Source organism: Engystomops pustulosus, chromosome 8 (assembly GCF_040894005.1).
Source record: "Engystomops pustulosus chromosome 8, aEngPut4.maternal, whole genome shotgun sequence".
Classification (NCBI taxonomy): domain Eukaryota; kingdom Metazoa; phylum Chordata; class Amphibia; order Anura; family Leptodactylidae; genus Engystomops; species Engystomops pustulosus.
The window spans coordinates 108,608,774-108,629,359 of NC_092418.1; the positions used below are offsets into that span (position 1 = coordinate 108,608,774).

A 20,586-nucleotide genomic window follows, 5' to 3' on the forward strand; every position below is an offset into this window, starting at 1 on the left:
AAACCCCATGAAGATCTAGAGATTGTTTTCCCGGGCGGCTGTGCGGCCTCAGATGGGAATCTTGTGACTCTTCCCCGGAGCATCACATGAGATGGGACACAATAGCTATATTTATTCCCAGTGACAACCTTCTCGGAAATACCTTGATCTAATTACTTGCAGGGATTGATATAAATATCAGGAGACGCAGACCTGAAGACGTCTTCTCTTACTCCTGTCTGCTCCGGGTGGAGGCTGACAGGTACCAGGGGAACCACATTACATGTACATGGGATGTAGCAGAGCTGAACAGGTTGTGCCAGACTGCAAACTCAGCTTTGCTGCTTCAGATGCATAAACATATTTGCTATCAAAGCCCAACCCTCAGCACATGGGACACTTGTCTCTGTTGGCTTCCCCTGATACTCTCCCTGCATGGGGTCTATGTGTCCCTGTGACCATGGCAAGATATTTAGGGACCACATGGTTGGCTCTATGTGAGGCAGGGTGGGCAGGAGATAGGGTGGGCACAGGACAGATTGGATGGGGACAGGCCAGTCATGCTGGCCTCAGGACAGTAATGGTGGACAAAGGAAAGTTGGCATAGACATGGGATAATCAGAAGTGGTACCAGAATGTTATGGTGGGCACAGAAAGAGGTCACAGCCATGGAGGGCACAGGACATGATGGGGATGAAACAGTCACGTTGAGCATGGAATGGGTATGAATCGGCTATGGCGGGCAGAGGAAAGTCAGGGAGGGCACATGCAATGATAGTGGATGCAGGACAGTCATGGTGGGCAGAGGAAAGTCTGGCTGGGCACATGACAATCAGGGTGGGCACATGACAGTCAGGGACGGCACAGGACGGTCAGGGACGGCACAGGACGGTCAGGGACGGCACAGGACGGTCAGGGACGGCACAGGACGGTCAGGGACGGCACGGGACGGTCAGGGACGGCACAGGACGGTCAGGGACGGCACAGGACGGTCAGGGACGGCACGGGGCGGTCAGGGACGGCACGGGACGATCAGGGACGGCACGGGACGGTCATGGTGGGCACGGGACGGTCATGGTGGGCACGGGACGGTCATGGTGGGCACGGGACGGTCATGGTGGGCACGGGACAGTCATGGTGGGCACGGGACAGTCATGGTGGGCACGGGACAGTCCTATCACAGCAATTAATGTTTCAGCTTCCTCTCCCCTGGAGAGGTGTAAGGGAGGAAGAACAGTTCTTTGTTTTTTAAAACAACTTCAGAATTTTTCGGTTTTGAGTGATGATAGGATTTAAAAGCGCAGTCCACCCCTAAACTCCGAACCCCAACCCCCCCTCCCCCTCTCCTGCGCATTGTAATGATTGACGAAACAGTTGTATTGTCTGTAAGATAAAAGCGACATATTGTCCCAACGTTCCCCCACAAATATCAAGAGGCGGAAATATTGGCGGCAGCAAAAACTGATGCAGTAAAAATATTGTTACAGCCGCATCAACAATTCCGCGCTGTATTAATAATGCATCGCGGTCACGAGACGGCGGATTCCGAAAAATCTTTTTTCAGTTTTTTTTTTTTTTTTTTTGGGTGTTTTAACTTTTCATTTGGTTTCCATGTTGTAATTGGAACCTGTTATTGTGCTGAGATATGACAGCAGCAGAAGGAGGTGGGTGAGATGTTTTCAATTTACCCGTAGAGAAATGTTCCGCCGCCGCCCCCCACCGTCACCGCGTTCGCTCTTCACAATGGGATCCAGTGCGAGCGCTCTAACCTAAAAGTACTATAGAAGGCAGGTGGTAATATGACAACTTAATAGCATATTAGAAATACATACAGTCCGAAAAAACGCTGCATAAACCAAAATTATCTTGATGTAGCAGAGCTGGGTTTGTCGTTTCTGCTATTTCAGTTAAGCAGCAGATAAGGGTATGATGATCTATACTAACGGTAAAGCAATGACATCCCATCAACCAACGCTGATGTTCTGTGCTGACAAACTCAACACTGCTACATCTGAGCGGAATCACTTGAGCGTTGCGCAGTCCCATGTAAAAAGCCACAGATAACACACATCCTGATATCTCGTTGAGGGGCAAGTGACAAGCTCATCTTTGCTACATCTGCACTTGCAGAGTATAAATGAGATAGGGCTGAGATTGTTCTGTTATAATCATCCTTAAAGGGGTTGTCCACTTTCAGCAAATCTTTGATATGGTTTGCATAAGGAAAAGTTATACAATTTTCTTTGTGTAAGGAAAAGTTTTCCAATTTTCCACTTTCCATCGTGTAAAAAAAAGTGATACAATTTTCCAAAATACTTTCTGTATCAGTTTCACGCTTTTCTAGATCTCTGCTTGCTGTACTTCTAGAAAACTGTGCAGAATTGTTACAGAAAGTACATTGGAAAATTGTCTAACTCTTCCTTACACAAGCCATATCAATTATTTGCCAAAGAGGACAACCCCTTTAAAAGTGTCGATTTGGATCTGGAAAACATTGCTGTTTTCTTCCTCTGATGTATGATGAAAGTGAATGGAGCTGCAATACCCGACACGACCTGTTATGAGTGTGGCGCTGTTTCCGGAAGACAAGTTTGTTTTCTATCCTGGACTAAAGCCTTAAGTTTCCTTAACCTAAAGCCATTCATAATGCCAATATATCACTAAGTGACCAACTCGGCACTGCTACATCTAAGACCATTCAGAGGTAATTATGGCTAAATATGACAAATAAAGGACAAATTAAACGCAGATACTTCAAAATAGAAAGGCCACAATAGCCGCACGACCCTCTCTATCCAGCGGCAAGTGGCACTCGTATCTTCAAGGGTCCTCCTCGTCATTGTATGTCTCCACGTATGTTCCCGGATCACACGTATGAAGGTTTCTTCTTCCTTCCGCATCACAGTTCCCTCTCACATTAGTGGAATAATGTGCCCCGGCTGTGGGATTATTACAAGGTGTCAGCGGCGTCAGACTCCGCACGCTGGAAATACAAGTTGTGACAAGCCGGAAGCGTCGATGCGACTGAGGGTCAGATTAACCTAACACCTTCCTCTAGACACTCCATAAACCTCATCTCAGAAGAAAGACCGCACAGCGCAAAATATGCAAAAAAACAACCCCCCCCCCGCAGCCTGGAGATAAAGCTGATATCTCGTTATATCACAAATATCCCATTATTAATGATTAATCACATTATTATTTCCTCCCAGTACAAGATAATGAATTTGGCCAATGCACCGACGCTTCCTAATATATATATATTTTTTGCATTGCAGATGAGATGAAGGGAGACTACGACTGTATGGGGCCAGAAGTCACTCATGCAACCACTATGAATAACGGTACAGGTGAGTGATACGTAATAATACACTATATCGGACCGGGAGCCAATCACATTCCAACGTGATTGGCTAAAATGTGACGCTGGATTGTATAGATTTTATGTAATTTAAAGGCTGCTGCTCTTAGCAACCAATCAGGTGACCTTCAAAAGGAGAGCTGCAATCTGATTGGTTGTTATACTAGACTTAACTCTTGGACGTGTGACAAATCAGATTTTGGTTGCCATGTAGTGAATGGTAGTTGGGATTTGATTGGTCGCTTCAGGCAACATATTGGCCATTTCTTGGGTGTCCTAAGCACCGGAATGGGGTAGGATTTAAAGGGTTCTCATACTCAACATGACTGCCAGTGATTGCGGGGTACCAGGCTCACCGATCACTGGCATTCACATAGACTTTGATGGAGCACCATTGGGCATGCTCGGGCAATGCTTCATTCAAACGGAACTCTCGCTCTTGTGATCGGTTGACAAATTGTTTCAATTTTTTTAATTAAGATCTTTCACCGCCTCTTTAATCCCTTAAAGGGGTTGTCCGGAAGTTGAACATTTTGTTTCTTACAAAAACAGCTCCACACCTGATCATGGGTGATGCTTGGTATTGCAACTTATCTCCATTCATCTCTATATAGCTCAGCTGCAATGATAGCACAACCCATGGTCGGGTGAGTCGTTGTCATTCAACCTCCAGACGACCCTTTTAGTATATGTCTATTTGTCTAATTTTGTTTAGCCCCCACCATTCCTAAGTAACCAGTTCCATTAATTTTGGAATCCAATCTAAAAATAAGACTCGTAACTGTCAGGTGGGTGGCTTCGAGGATACAGTGCACAAAACATCAAAAGAATCGAACCGAGACTTGAATTTTTTTTTTTTTAAATTTCCTCTGTTTTACAATTTAAACATTTTTCTGAATTTTAATCTATTGTATTCTGCCGGTTTTTGTACATAAATATATCATAAATATTTTTTTAAAATTCTAAAAAAAATGAAATATAAAAAATTACAAAAACCTAGAATATATTCCGATGCCATATCCCATGTTATGACGTTCCGAAGGGTTTTTCGCTACCAGTGAGATTGTTTGTTCAGCCAGCAATTACTCAATATTGTTACGTTAAGAGTCCACTTGTAAGCTGTTAAGAATCGGAATGGGGTCAGAGGTTTCAGGCAAAGTTAACAGCTCAGGCACTTCACCATGGGTCAGCGAATGCCAGTTATAGAAGACATCATTGTTGAGCATTAGTTGTGTTTATTTACGTAAGTGTATCCTACTTGACTGTTAGCGAGTAACATTCATCCCCGGGGCATGTTTTTTCACCACTGAGAGTAATAATGGATGACATTTCTTTAATCCCACAAAATAAAGTGGATTCCGATCACCGTTCACATTTTCACGTCAATGCAGCCTGGAAATGCACAATTTGGCCCATTACTGTCACTTATTTTCTACCTTTTGATAGACGGAGAGATGGAAAAATATACTTTTTGACAACTTTTAACCCTGATTTCTTTTAACAGTGAAGAACACGAATTGCACTTCAGAATTTGAGGACTATTTCTCTAAAAGGAATGACGGCGATGGGCACGGAGTTAGTATAGCAGAGTACCTGCATCGCAGCGATACGGCCATTATTTACCCAGAAGCCCCCGAGGAGCTTTGCCGCTTGGGTACACCGGAGGCCAATGGTCATGAAGAGAATGGTAAGGATCCAAATCATTTTTAGATCCTTCGAGGAGGACCCTTTGCAGCTGTTGCAATTGTACATGCACTATGGGCTGTGGGGTGTTTACCTTAAAATTTCGGCAACAGCTGCACGGGCCTGGAATTTCATGAGCTGAACATTCAATAAGCTCATGCTGTCCTGTTTGCAAGTTCCTGACATTTTTCCTTCTACACTTGAAGGACAGGAATTGCTGAGCTTTAAGATCTTGGGATGAATTGAACCTAACTAGTGTTGAAATTTAATAAGGAGCAAGTGTTCTAGGTAATTCCCAACATAAATAATAACAGAATGAGACGCCCGATGCAACAATTCATCCGGCTAATTGTAATTGGTGAGGAAGCAAGAAAAATGTCTACGTAGCCAAAGGCCAGGGATGATATTGCTCGAGTGGAGGAGTCTACCTGGCAGATCCCGAATGAGCCAGGTTAGGCTCGAACTAGAGAAGGTTACAAGCCAGGTCCCTAATTAACTTTCTGTAGCATTTGACATGATTCCTGGATATGTAGGGGGGATTGAAGGCTGCTGTTGAGGCCGGTGTGACATGATGATACGCGTCTGCTGCCGTAAGACCATCCTGGGCAAAGAGCCCATTAACTGCCATTGATTTACTGACCCTTTGGCCTGTGTCTTCTTCTCATTTCTCTCCACTGTAGACCTACCACCTGGAACACCAGATGCCTTTGCCCAGCTGCTGACCTGTCCCTACTGCGACCGAGGCTACAAGCGGTTGACGTCACTGAAGGAGCACATCAAATACCGCCATGAGAAGAACGAGGAGAACTTTTCTTGTCCACTCTGTAGCTATACCTTCGCCTACCGCACCCAACTCGAGCGGCATATGGTGACGCACAAGCCAGGGAGAGATCAGGTGGGGGGTTCGGCTTTAAGTGATTCTTTTTATAATTACCCCTTAGAGAAACTATATTGCTTTGATTGGCAATCATTATTAATTTTTCATGGCATTTTGAAGATGCAGATCTTTTAATGGGTAATAGCCTTAATTGAGGCCTAAATGATTTTTTGATGGTGTCTCCTAATATAATTTAATAGTCTTATGTTCACGATCGAATGAGTGTGTTAATTTCTAATTTAGAAATTTTACTTGCACGATAACTTCACTCTAGTTTAGCGTTTTTTAATGCCGCTCAAAAGGTGAATGAAACATTGGGGTTTTTAATTAACGGGTTCTAAGAGGAATTACTGTCGCTAAGGTTCTCTTTAGTCATCCGGCAACATGTTACAAAACAAGCGTTAACTTGGAGATGGGCTTCGTACTCGGGGGGTGAGAAAACGATGAAAAATAATAATGTGCGTAGAATTTCTTGTTCCGTCGTGAGTCATAGGGCCAAGACATCTGTGTTGTTATATGACTATGTCAATGACAGTGGCGTAAGTGGAACATGTGGTGTCATTGCTGGAAAAGTAGAGCCAAGCTTTAATCTGTAATATGTGCATTAAAAAATGAAACGACCAATCAAAAAGAAGGTCTAAGTATGATCAACAGTGATTGGTCAACATTCCAAAATGTAACCCTGATAAAATAGAATTTGGGAAACAAATATTTCAGTCTTCATATCTTCACACACAAAGTCTATTGTAGGAATAGTTTCCCTTGAATAAAAATGTAATTCTGCATAAAGGAAGGAAAATTTCGAAATCGCAAATTTTTGTAACCACAAATAGATCTGTCACAATAGACAATTTTTCCAGAAAGTACTCGGTGCTGCGACTTGTCGGTGCGGCTCATAATTAGCTGTCATATGGTCAGAGGGAAGCTCTAAAAATATTTGCTAATTATTTGGAAAATTTCAGCCTTAAGAACTGAAAAAAACTGAGAATTTGGGATATTTTTGCAATTTATTTTTGTCTTTAGAATTAAACAACATCCCGATATTTCGGAATTTTCGGAAAAACACATAAAATTCCTGCAAATCATGTGGAGATCTGACATTGTAACATGTCACATGATTTACATTACGGGCATGTGTCATGGGCGAACCGTAAATGTGTACATGACGCTTGCCCTGGCGCGGTATGAATAGGAAGCTTTGGTGTTGAAAAGTCCCCTCATTTGCTTGTGGCATTTACAATTAGTAAATTAAAATGATTGTATCATATTAACAGTGGCACAACTAAAGTTTATAGTGGTCCTCTGAGGGCCGTGGGGGGAGGACAAGCAGCTGTTGCTGTTTGTTTATGCAACTCGGCAACATATGAACCGTGGTCCCTCAATGGCGCTCGACGGGTTGGGCTAGGCTTGATCTTTGAAGGTTGCTGGTGTTTGAACAAACCTCCCTGTGTCCTGTGTGCACCATCTGTCTCACCAGGAATGTGGGAAGACTCAGTACACCCCAGCAGTTGTCATACTGCTTCTGAGCTTTTTTTTGTGTGAAGCTTTTGTGTCCTTACTGCTTGAAGCTAAGTGACATACCTTGAGCACCGACACTGCCATATTTCAACATCCCCTGTCACAACTCATAGATTTCTGTAATGCTTTCAACGTACACCTGATTTCCTCTTTTGGCACAATCTGTTCTTTGCATAATCCTTCTCTGGTTCCTGTGAAAAATGTATAAAAGTTAAAAAAAAAAAAAAAAAAAAAAGCTCATTAAAATTAAAACAATTTTTTTTAATATGGTATTACATTTTTTTTAGAATGTTATTGAATAAACGACTTTAGCATGTACCAACTGTATTTTACTGGATAATTATTTTAGAAAATTTCCAACTTTAGTACTAAATTTGCATGTTTTTTGTTGTACGTAGCACCAACTGTTGACCCAGGGAGCTAGCAATCGCAAGTTTAAGTGCACAGAGTGTGGCAAGGCATTCAAATACAAGCACCATCTAAAGGAACACCTGCGAATACATAGCGGTAAGTGTTTCGATCATGGACTATTTTTTTCAGCTAACTAGAAATTTTTTGTTATTTTGTCTATTCTATTTTGTCTATTTTAATGGAGTCAGGTTTTTAATCCAGAGTAAATTTGGATTATATCCAAATATATCCAGAGATATTTTCATTTCCACATGACCATAAGTAATCCAGGGATATAAGTTACTGTACCGATTACCTATTAGGGAATTTGTTACTTGTTCAAAAATATATTGTCAAAGTGTTTTATTTTATTGTATTTTTTTTTTTCACAGGGGAGAAACCATACGAATGCCCAAATTGCAAGAAACGCTTCTCTCATTCAGGGTCCTACAGTTCACACATTAGTAGTAAAAAATGCATTGGCCTAATCTCTGTGAATGGGAGGATGAGAAACAACATGAAGGCGGGTTCATCTCCTAACTCTGTGTCTTCATCTCCCACCAACTCAGCCATAACCCAACTCCGCCACAAACTGGAGAATGGGAAACCACTCGGTTTGACAGATTCTGCGGGCTTGTTGAAGATCAAAACCGAAACACTAGATTATAATGATTATAAACTTCTTATGGCAGCCTCGCACGGGTTCAACGGTCCAAATCCATTTATGAATGGTGGCCTTGGAGCAACCAGCCCATTGGGAATTCACTCCTCAGCTCAAAGTCCAATGCAGCACTTAGGTATAGGGATGGAAGCATCACTACTTGGGTATCCAACCCTCAGCAGTAATTTAAGCGAGGTGCAGAAGGTCTTAGAAATTGTGGACAACACTGTTTCTAGACAGAAGATGGAATTCAAGGCTGAGGAGATCACAAAGATGAAGGGATACCACATGAAAGAAACAGGACCTCAAGGAGAGGAACAAGGTATGACATCTCCCGGTGTCCCACAAGTCGGTCTTCCTGTAGTAAGTCATAATGGTGCCACTAAAAGTATTATAGACTATACGCTGGAGAAGGTGAACGAAGCCAAAGCTTGTTTACAGAGCTTGACCACAGATTCAAGAAGGCCATTTAACAGTATTAAGAAGGAAAAGTTACGTACGTTGATAGACCTTGTAAGTGAAGAAAAGATGTTAGAGAGCCATCATATATCCACTCCATTCTCTTGCCAGTTTTGTAAAGAAAGTTTTAACGGCCCCATTCCTTTACATCAACACGAACGATACTTGTGTAAAATGAATGAAGAAATTAAAGCAGTCCTCCAACCCAGTGAAAACCTAATTCTCAACAAACAAGGAATGTTTGCGGAGAAACAAGCACTCCTGCTGTCGTCGGTACTTTCCGAGAAAGGTATGACTAGCCCGATCAACCCATACAAGGACCACATGTCTGTACTTAAAGCTTATTACGCTATGAATATGGAACCTAACTCTGATGAACTACTGAAAATTTCCATAGCAGTTGGCCTTCCTCAGGAATTTGTGAAGGACTGGTTTGAACAAAGAAAAGTCTACCAATATGCAACTTCCAGGTCACCGTCTTTGGAAAGAACCAGTGCGGAAGTGGCCCAAGTAACCACCACTCCCACTAAAGACTCTATGTCAGCAAGATCACCAGTAAAACCTGTGGATTCTATCACTTCCCCGTCTATAGCGGAACTTCACAACCGGGTATCTAATTGTGATACGCCTCTTAGGCTATCAAAACCTAATCATTTTGCTGGTCTGAAGCCAGTTGTTGATAAATTGGACCACTCCAGGAGCAATACTCCATCTCCTTTAAACCTTTCTTCCACATCTTCTAAAAACTCCCATAGTAGTTCTTACACTCCAAACAGTTTTTCCTCAGAGGAGCTTCAAGCTGAGCCTTTGGATTTATCTGTACCAAGACAAATGAAGGAAACAAAAAGTGTTATAGCCACAAAGAACAAAACCAAACCTAATAACATCACGATAGAACATAACAGTGTTCCTATATCTTCCGACCTGGTAGATGAGCCGCTGAACTTAACGTATATTAAGAAAGAATTTTGTAATTCTAATCATCTGGACAAAAGCACTAATCCACTATTTGGTCTAAATCCATTTAGTGGAAAACCCTTGTACACGGCGCTTCCACCACAGAGCGCCTTTCCACCAGCCACTTTCATGCCTCCAGTACAGGCGACTATCCCTGGGTTACGACCCTACCCGGGACTTGATCAAATGAGCTTCCTTCCACACATGGCCTACACCTACCCAACTGGAGCAGCTACATTTGCTGATATGCAACAGCGGAGGAAATATCAGCGAAAGCAGGGATTTCAGGTAACTTTTATGTGTTATTCTTTACATATCTGGTAAATCAGAATATTTTCATGGGGGAAAAAAGTAAAAAACATAATAGTTCTTTCTCAAATATCTGCCCCTCCTTGGGACAACAAAAATGAGATTTACACTTGGACGATGTATGTATTTTTATGTAACTTGTAAATGTAAGACTTATATCATGCGGTTTCACTTAATGGGAGGAAAGTGATGGAATTCCATCATTTTCTCTTCAGTTGTGGTCCTGGTGTCGAAACATCTCCACGATTTTGAAGAAGAACTATAAAGAGATGCTCCATTCTAGCATCAGATCAGGATCTAAGGTGGCCTTCAGTTTTAGAGAAGAAAAGGTGGCTCTGGCACTACTCCCATGCACCCCGTAACACAGTTGGACCACGGTACCACTGGAGTTACGTGTGGCATACAATGCAGTGATGTGAAGCCGCAGGCGGTGCTCAGTGAGGAGGCAAGATAGTCTAAGGTAGATATGTAGAAGAAGATCGCGGCACTCACCAGGGACGCTTCAAGATTTATTGGAAACAACACAGGTGGTACAGGACGCCGGCGTGCGGCAAGGCGGTTTGGCCGTTTTGCGCTAAACAGCGCTTCCTCTAGCCTCTGACCAAAGGGTCGTCCTGACCAAAGGGTCGCCTCTGAAAAGAGGGGGGCATGCCGGCGTCCTGTGCCACCTGTGTTGTTTCCAACAAATCTTGAAGCATCACTGGTGGGTGCGGCGATCTTCTTCTACATATCTACTTCAGTTTTAGATATTGTAGTTTGTTGGGCCAACAGGTAGTCCTCCTGATCCAAGTTAGTACATGACTAATTGTCTCTACCAAGAATGTATCCTCAATAGGAATGACACTTCGGGAGGAAGCTCATGTCCTTAGAGAACAAAGGATAGAATGTATTCAAATTTACCCTTAATTTATAATACCTGCCTACGAGGAAAAGTCAAGAACGGACCCTACACATTGAAGGGTTGGTTTATCTACGTGATTTCGATCAACATTGATCGAAAATCTAAAACTAAGTTGAAGGTAACACAAAATGCAATGAATTTTAGAAAAAAATTCTTAGCATTTTGTACTAAATTTAATTACAATGAATTTAACTTTAAGAGTGTTTGAGATTCTTTTACTCCGTTAATCCCAATAATATTTTTGGGATTGTTGCTTCTTTCAATGTTTATTGGCTACTTTTTAATTGTGTCATTACATAACGTCGTTCACGGATGAGGCTCGCCTACTTGTCATTTCAAGATGTCTCGAATCGAGGCAGAGTTTTAACCCTTTGAAACTTGACTATTGTTCGGGGGGGGGGTAGAGAGATTTTACGAGACTGGAAATGTTTTCCTTTTTTTTTTTTTACGTTTGTTACATGACTTATTACTTCATTCGAATGATATTTGGTTCTGTCCACAAGACAAAGAATATGCCTTCTAGTTTTATAGCCTTATCTAGAACTTAAATTAAAGTGCATCCACCCCTCGAAGCCAACGTAATCTGGTTCCTATTAATTAATTAGAAGTCAAACAGAAGAAGCCATATGTAGGATGTAAACGTACGCCGGCGCTCTCTGTAGTCACGGCGAAAATAAATCTAAATACACCGAATGATTTACCAAGCCACTTTCATCATCGCCTAATGCTGAAGGCATGTGGACGTCGAACATTGATAAAAAAAAAATATTCTCCATTTTAAATTATAAAATTAAATATTACGCTTAGGGCATCTTGTCAGCAGACATAAACTTAAATGGATTGTGTAATAACATTTTGCATCTGATCATAAAATTCAATTATACAAAATTTTTTTTTTCTTTATAAAAATGAAAACAAATTCACTCCTTCTCGCAGTGTTTATTGTCTGATAAAAATTAATATGCTGAAATTTGAATAAAACAATATTTTTAATGACGGCGCAGCGATTTTCATTAGTTTTAGAAGCGCATCAACGTTTAATAAAGCACTAACGTTAATTTGTTATATTACAGGGTGAAATGCTTGATGGAACCCCGGATTACATGTCGGGTCTGGATGATTTGACGGATTCTGACTCCTGCCTGAGCCGGAAGAAGATTAAAAAGACAGAGAGTGGCATGTACGCCTGTGATTTATGTGATAAGACATTCCAGAAAAGTAGCTCCCTCTTGAGACACAAATATGAACATACAGGTAAATGCTTTTCTCACCTGTGCCTTCATCTTTCTTAAAGGGGCAGTCTATTAAACAGCTTCTGAGAAGTTGGCGAATTTGCCTTTTCTTCCTAGGTCCACAGTGTTTTTGAAATTCAAAAATTTACAATGTCCCCTAAGAAGTCTATTTTAGCCAATCAGTGGATGTTTTTCATTGTGGGAGTGGCCAATGCTTTGTCACTTAAGTTTTATTTATGCATAGCCTTATAATGTTCATCATCAGCTCAATCGATATGATGTCGATTTAAGGATTTAATCTGCAATATTTGGAGTCAGGAAGTCATTTTTTTCCCATTATGGGCCAAATGTCATCAGCCTTATGGGGTTTTGCCAACTACCTGGCGTAGAATTGTGCAATTAATTAGAAATCGATCAGCTTGAATATGCCCCGTGCTGGCAAACTCTGCCTCTGCCTGCACCGCCCTTCACAACCCTCCACGCACCCTTGGCATGGAGATGGCGTGAAGACAGGAAGGGTTTTGAGGCATAGAAGCCCTGATAAATGTCCCCCTATGAATCTTACGTATGATAGACATCTCTCCAATTATGTAACAGGAGATGATAGAGACACAACAGAGAAATCTGTCAGCTGCTTAATCCCCCCACCCTCGATATAATAACATGAATATTTGGCCAAGTTGACCATGCATGATAGAGAAGAAGCCAAGAGTTTAATGTCTATTATGATAATATTAAAGTCAACCATTTTCCATGTAGGCTTCTGTTGGTTTTATAATCTTCCAAGGACCTCAAAGAACAAAGTTTGTGCAACTTAAGGCAACTCGTATATGTTTGATGCTCTGTAGCTTTTAAGAGGTTCTGAAGCAGCTGCACATTTTGAACTCTGGCACTTTGCTGCTGGTATGTGATCCTCCCAGATAATTAATATGACAAGGGCCCCCCACCACCACCAACACCGCCACCCTCCTGCCATTCCCTGCCAGCCTACCCCTGATGTTTGCATTCCTCTCCTCTGTCATTCTCGTTCCGGTGCTGACACAGCAGGTGTACATAGCCTCTAGTTACACACCAGCCCTGGCTGCCGTCGTACATTCTTTTTGCTCACTTTGAGGTCGATTCATAAAAATTCAAGCAATTTAAAGCCATGATTTGCTTGTCTCATTACAATTGTTCAATAGAGAGCCAGTTATGGCTTTAGCACTTTAATGCTCACTATTAAAAAGTAATGAAATATCCTTTCACACGAGTGCACGTTCTTTTATTTGAGGAACGCTTTAAAAACCTTCATTAAGAAAAGCAAACAGAGATCACTTGCAGGGATATTCAGTCTCCAGAAAAGAATCTCTCCCCTTTCTCGGAGAGTTCGGTAATGTTAACTCGGCTCTTGACGGCAAACAAAAATGACTTGATTTCATGTAGTATAATGGGTTTCTTCTATTATTTAACAACATGTTCACAGGAGCTGTTATTAATACATCCTTGTAGTAGGTGAATCTATTATTACTGGATCAGCGGCAGGTTTTTACTCAACCTGGGTCTACAATTTTACCATAGGGTTTTCAAAGAAACTGCAATATTGGCTAAATTTGTTCCCTATTTTGACTTATTTTAACTTCTGTTTCTATCAATCCAAAGAGACATATACATTGGTTGACCCGGTATATGATAGAATGACAGTGGATAATGTTATTATAGTCATTGCTAAAGAGAGTACGGTAATAATGGGACCTATGGACCCAAATGTGCTCATTGTAACTTTTTGTAAATGTCCAACTACAACAGAGATTTTTCCAGCATTTTGGCTCTTTTTATCCATTTCCTACTAGTGTAGTTTTTGTGAAATATGACATCAACAAGAGAATTGTCCAGTATTTGCTTAAAGGGGTTCACCCAACATAGATGTTTTTAGAAAACACACATTATTAATCTTCTCTTATCACTTGGTCGGTTGCGTTTCAAGTTGCCATAGTTGATGTTGTCCATGTTATCATCCAAAAGGAGCCTATAGTAGTTACAAAGTTTATACGGTTGAAAACCTATAGTAGGTCAATTTGACCCAACCATTGGTAGCTCATCACCATATATATATATATAAATTAGAGTCACAAATTTGGTTGAAATTAGGTTTAATTTTGGCTATCGTGAAGTGATACCAAGGACATGTTGGCTACAATTTGGCCACACAGATGCTAATTTTGGATTCACGCTCTAGAAAGGCAATGTCAAATAGCAGACATAAAACTATGAAGCTTCTCAGTCCTCGTTGAAGTAGGAGGACAAACATACATGAGAACGTCTTCATTCAGCTTTACCATCCTCCGTCCTACGAGGCAATGCGGTTGTAGAGTCTATTAATGCCTGTGTGTCTCTGCGTTGCATCATGTGTCTCGGTCTTGTGTCCTGGCATCATGCTGTCAAGCATTTCATGTCAGGTCTATTTTTGAATGAAACGTAAAGCATGGCCGCTATGGTAGGTGTGAAAGGCATTCCTAGTCTATTTGTAGCCTGGAATCAGCCAGATGTGTTTGGGCTTGGTGTTACTCTCAAGTTCCAATCTTGGGCTGAAGAATGTATATACTACTCCGGGCAGCATGTGGCCCTCAGACAGTATACTGCTGATTAGGCATGGATTTTATAGCAAGTTGTATCTGATGATGAACCAAAAAGTTGTGTTTTGAGAAATTTTTGAAAACTGCCTGAAATTAACATAAATTGTTTTCTTTTTTTTTTAGGAAAAAGGCCACACCAGTGTCAAATTTGTAAAAAAGCATTCAAACATAAACACCATCTAATAGAACATTCACGTCTGCACTCTGGCGAGAAGCCATACCAATGTGACAAGTGCGGGAAGCGTTTTTCACATTCTGGGTCCTACTCGCAGCACATGAACCACAGGTATTCCTACTGTAAAAGAGAGGCCGAAGAAAGGGAGGCTGCCGAGAGGGAGGCCAGAGAGAAGGGTCACTTAGAACCCACAGAGCTGCTGATGAATCGAGCTTACTTACAGAGTATAACACCTCAGGGCTACTCTGACTCAGAGGAAAGAGAAAGTATGCTAAGAGATGGAGACATTGAAAGAGAGCACGATAAGGAGGTGGAGGACGTTTACGATAAGCTTGGAAGACAAGATGGAGACGAAGAGTTTGAGGAGGAAGAGGAGGAAAGCGAGAATAAAAGCATGGACACAGATCCGGACACGCTCCGAGACGAGGAAGAGAACGGTGAACATTCGATGGACGATAGTTCTGAGGATGGTAAAATGGAAATAAAGTCAGATCACGAAGAAGAAAACATGGAGGACGGCATGTAATAAACTACTGCATTTTAAGCTTCCGATTTTCTCCAGTAGTCTTGTTACCTGCTTGAAAACTCTGCTGTGTTTAAGCTGTTCATGCACGTGCCTGAAGCTTCCACGAAGCCCTGTATAGATGAACTGATGGGGGGGGGGGAAGGGGGGGGCAGTTCTGCCAAAAACTAAAAAAAAAAAAAAAGTTAAAAGAAGTTTGAGGTGGTCTTTGTTGAGAACTGCATTATGCAAACTTTTTGTACAGTATTAAAGGCCTAGAAACTGTGTGGTTTCAGAGACTAAACCCTGTGTTTAATAGCATTTATTCTTTAAGCACAAAATAGTTAATTGTACGAAATTGCACTCTACTTATATATCACTACAGACTTAAAAAAATAAAAAAGATATTTCTAATTTATATTAATACATTTTAAAATTTTAAAAAAAATTAAAAAAAAGTGCCCGCACTGCTGTACATCAGTATTATCACTTCACTTTAATTTAAGGTGCTCGCACTGCAATACGACTTTTATTACAATTCCTTCATAACTTTACTTTGCGCTACTCTCAGTTTCATGATAGATGAACCACACAATTTTAGGCCTATTTTAATTTTATTTTTTAATTTTTTAATTTTTAATTATTTTAATGTGAAGGAACATGAGGAGGATGCATGTGTAAAAAATAAAAAAAAAATAAGTTTATGGAGAGTCCGAAGTCTTAAGGTTGACCTTGATATGGCGGTAAAAAAGAAAGGTGACTACAGAGAAAGCCTTCGTAAGGTGTTTTTAAAAGTAAAAAATAAGCCTTATATGCAAACCTTTTAATCTGTGTGTTTCTGCAAGTGCCATCCTTGTACAGTGTTAAGACGGTAACGTGTGTTACCCGACGCACCAGCTTCAGTGTTACGCTTACCCTGTTCTTTGAAGCACCCATGTCAGTATTAGAATAGGCGGCAGTTCCTTAGTTTACATAATGTTTGTGCAATTTTTTTCTGTAATTTTTTCTTTTATTTTTTTTTTGTTCATTCATTTTGTCAGTATTACGCCAAACTTTTTTTTTTTGTTTATTTTTTTTTCTTTTTTTTTTAATTTTTTTTTTAATTTTTTATTTTGCATTCATTTAATTTTTAGGTCAAATAACATTTTATTTATGTGGCTCATTTTATATTTCCTAATTTTATTTATTTCATACTGTAGTGTACAGTATAATAGTTCTTCAATATAGATATATTTTAGTAAAAAAGGAACATGATGTTGATCACTTGGGCAAAAATTTTATGTAAAAGAGAAGAGCATTTATGTGTTTTGAAACATTTAATTGTGAAATGCGAATTTTTTTTTTTTTTCAATTATTTTATTTCTCGTTGTTGTTTTATTATTATTATTATTATTTTTTTTTCTTTCCAATTACTGGAAATTCCAAAATTTGGGAACTTTTGATACGATCTTGTGAAAACACTGTATTTTCAACTGAAAAAAAAAATTCCACTTTCTTCATCTTGTTTTTTAGCTAAAAAAAATAAAAAAAAGAGGGACTGTTAAATACAATGTATAATACCATGACAAAAAAATCTTTCCTGACTTGTCTTTGTAAAAGTATTATTGAATTTTCAATTTGTAATTTCTCTTGAAAATGACCATGCTCAAATAAAAATGTAGCCAAACTATGCAAAGTGTGACTGACTACTTAAAAAAAAAAAAACTTTGGTGGGTTTTGTAGTTCTTATCGAGAAAGTCATTTTATATGTTTATATTCTATCTGCAAACACAGGTATATTGACGATTTATCGGTAGAATATTTGCACATGTTATCCTTAGTGGTTTCTCCAAGAACGGTTATTTATGCCCCTGTGGATTTGTGATTGACGTCATCCGTGTTTGCCAATGTTTTTTTTTTTTTTTTTTTTTTAAAGTGAATTTAAAATATAAATAACAGGATTTTTTTAAAAAAAATAGACAATGCTTAAATATATATATTAAAAAAATTACAATAGGAGCCCATTCCGTAATGTAGCTTAGAATATTTGTCATGTTAATTGCTAACACTGATTTATAAGGGAATTACAAGAAAATCACTAGGACAAAAATTTTGGATGTACCATTACAGGTGGTCCCCTACTTAAGGACACCCGACTTACAGATGACCCGTATTTAAAGACGGACCTCTCTGCCCCCTGTGACCTCTGGTGACCTCTCTGGATGTTACTATAGTCCCGGACTGCAATGATCAGCTGTAAGGTGTCTGTAATGAAGCTTTATTGATAATCCTTGGTCCCAGTACAGCAAAACAATTTGAAAATCCAATTGTCACTGGGCCAAAAAACATTTTTGTCTGGAACTACAATTATAAAATACAGGTGGTCCCCTACTTAAGTACAACCAACTTACAGACGACCCATAGTTACAGACGGACCCCTCTGTCCACTGTGACCTCTGGTGAAGCTCTCTGGATGTTACTATAGTCCCAGACTGCAATGATCAGCTGTAAGGTGTCTGTAATGAAGTTTTATTGATAATCTTTGGTCCCATATCAACTAAAATTTTGAAAATCCATTCAAATTGTCACTGGGGCAAAAAAAAAAGTTTTGTTTGGAACTACAATTATGAAATAAACAGTTTCTACTTACATACAAATTCAACTTAAGAACAAACCGATACACCCTATCTTGTATGTAACTTGGGGACTGACTGTATACAGTTTCGACTTGCATACAAATTCAACTTAAGAACAAACCTATGTAAGCTATCTTGTGTGTTCCCTGGGGACTACCTGTACTGTGCTCAATCGTTGGGCTGGGCTTCTATGGCATCAATACTCCCCAAAAATGGATTTTTTTATTCCAGTATCTCTTCAATTTTATTGTGCGTAAGAGAGTATGCAAATATGGTCCATTCCCTGCCTAGAAAGTGAACCAGACGCCCCTAGCTTTGTGATCAGTAAAGATCCGATCAGATCTGACCAATACAGCACAATAAATCAATGGTACTTAAAGGGGATTACTGCACTATAAATATTGATAACCTATCCTTAGAACAGGATATCAGTTTGCTGAGGGTACAACACCCAGGATCAACAGAGATAAGCTGTAAGGGACACAAAGCAGACGGCTCCATTCTCCGTGTAGTGGCTGAACCAAGTCACTGCAGCTTAGCTTTCATTCAGTTGATTGTGATCTGCAGTTACTCGGTCTAACCACTACATGGAGAATAGAGCTATCTTCTTCCTGATCAATTCATGTGTAAGGATGCTGACTGTGGGACCCCCACCAATCTGATATTATATTATAAGGATATGGACATGTTATCAATATTTTTACCCCTTAGTTTAATGTGGCAAGAACCAACACAAATTCCTCAATTTTTTCTTTAAGTTTTTGTATTTTAATTTATAAAAAGAATAGAACATTTTTTTTTTTTTTAATTTTATAAAATTCCTTGTGGTACTACTGGTCTCAGATATCTTAATGGACACAAGTCATATATGTTTGATTCCGCCAATGAAAAAGAAATTCAGCTATCTCTATCTATAAATATCTTTTATGTATAAAAATTTCCAAAATGGGCTCTTCTCTGTTCTGCGAGGGCTGCAATAGCAATTTATAAAATACAACAAAAAACATTTCAAAAAAACTTAAATGTCTGACTTGTGGCTTTTGTATATAGCATGTAATTTTTTTAGGGTTTTTTTTTTTTTTTTTGCTTTGACCAGAATTAAGTTTGGGTGTATACCAGCTAGACTATTGTACATGTATGATGGGCAGACAGGCCAAATATACAATGTCAGTAAGTTACTGAATCAATTCAGTAAAAAAAAAAAAGTAAAAATAACTAAATGAAAGAAAGAAATAATACACTGAGATTGTCTCTGTAAATGCAACTGTAATTTATTTTTCTAATGTACATTTTTTTTTTTTAAATTCTTTTGTTTTTGTACTTTTTCTGGTTTGATGTCCCATATTTTTTGTACACTGACCAAGAGAAAAATAAAAAAAAAATTAAAAATCTCCAGTATCACTCAACACTATGGTATTCTGTGCAGCTAAGACAACTGTTTCATTCAGTGATAAACCCCCCAAGTCCTATATATCGATATCTGAACGCAGGTCTCCTGGGCACGTATAGTAGACCCGGTTTTCCTTATGGATTTTGGTAATTTTTAAATTCATTTGGTAATTAATTACCGAGCTATGAACGGAAAAAAAAAATCGATGAAATCCATTTCGTTGGGTCAACTGAGTTTTATACTTTTGTGAGCTAAAAAAAATAATAATTTTGGCTCAGAACATTATACCAGACCCTTAAAGGGGTCTTCTTGTCTGGGCATTCAAATTCTGTTTCATTAATCTGCCATATAGGAACATTTCTTCAATAAGATGTTATTTTAAAAAAATGCTTCTGTGTGAAGATAATTTGTTTGAAACAAGACTGTCTCCTTGGATACGACCACATCTGCTGAAGGGATTGCACAAAATAACAAAAGGTTTTTGTATATGTAATGTCTGAGAGATACTGCAGGTCCCATATCCGCCCTGTAGTAATGATCACTGAAGTCAGGTGGTCAGGCAGGGCTCAGTACTGCATGTCTGGCCATTGCTGCCAAAACCTGAGGTGGTTGTATCCAAGGAAGTTCTCATTTCTAAGGGACAACATGACTACATTTATGAGAAATTATCTTCACAGAGGAACCTTTTTTTCAATAACATCCAATAGAAGAAATGTTTACATATGGCAAATGAATTAAATTAAATGTAAATGCCCAGATGGGAATACCCCTTTAAGTATCGCCCCACCTCTTCCTGTCCCTTAGAGGGATGACTGACAGCCTTCCATGTATATGCGCATAGAAAGCATCCGGCCACTTACCATCATAAAGAGGGAAGGATGTGGGAGATGCTTCCTCATGAATACACTGGACTCAAAACTATAGGTCCATTGCATTGCCCAATTTCACTATCCTTATAACCCAAA

The 20,586-nt window shown here is 39.6% G+C and overlaps 1 protein-coding gene across 3 annotated transcripts in view; it reads left to right on the forward strand.

Annotated features, from left to right (window-relative positions):
* The window catches only part of ZEB2 (zinc finger E-box binding homeobox 2), a 112,164-nt gene extending 94,879 nt beyond the window's left edge, over positions 1 to 17,285 (forward strand). For all 3 annotated transcript variants that reach the window (XM_072122210.1, XM_072122211.1, XM_072122212.1), the window contains 7 exons: positions 3,258 to 3,329; positions 4,845 to 5,027; positions 5,704 to 5,918; positions 7,817 to 7,925; positions 8,201 to 10,173; positions 12,169 to 12,349; positions 15,063 to 17,285. In XM_072122210.1, coding sequence (XP_071978311.1) covers positions 3,258 to 3,329; positions 4,845 to 5,027; positions 5,704 to 5,918; positions 7,817 to 7,925; positions 8,201 to 10,173; positions 12,169 to 12,349; positions 15,063 to 15,640 — 3,311 coding nt within the window. In that variant the 3' untranslated portion in view covers positions 15,641 to 17,285. The remainder of the gene's footprint in view (positions 1 to 3,257; positions 3,330 to 4,844; positions 5,028 to 5,703; positions 5,919 to 7,816; positions 7,926 to 8,200; positions 10,174 to 12,168; positions 12,350 to 15,062) is intronic.
* The last annotated feature ends 3,301 nt before the right edge of the window (positions 17,286 to 20,586 follow it).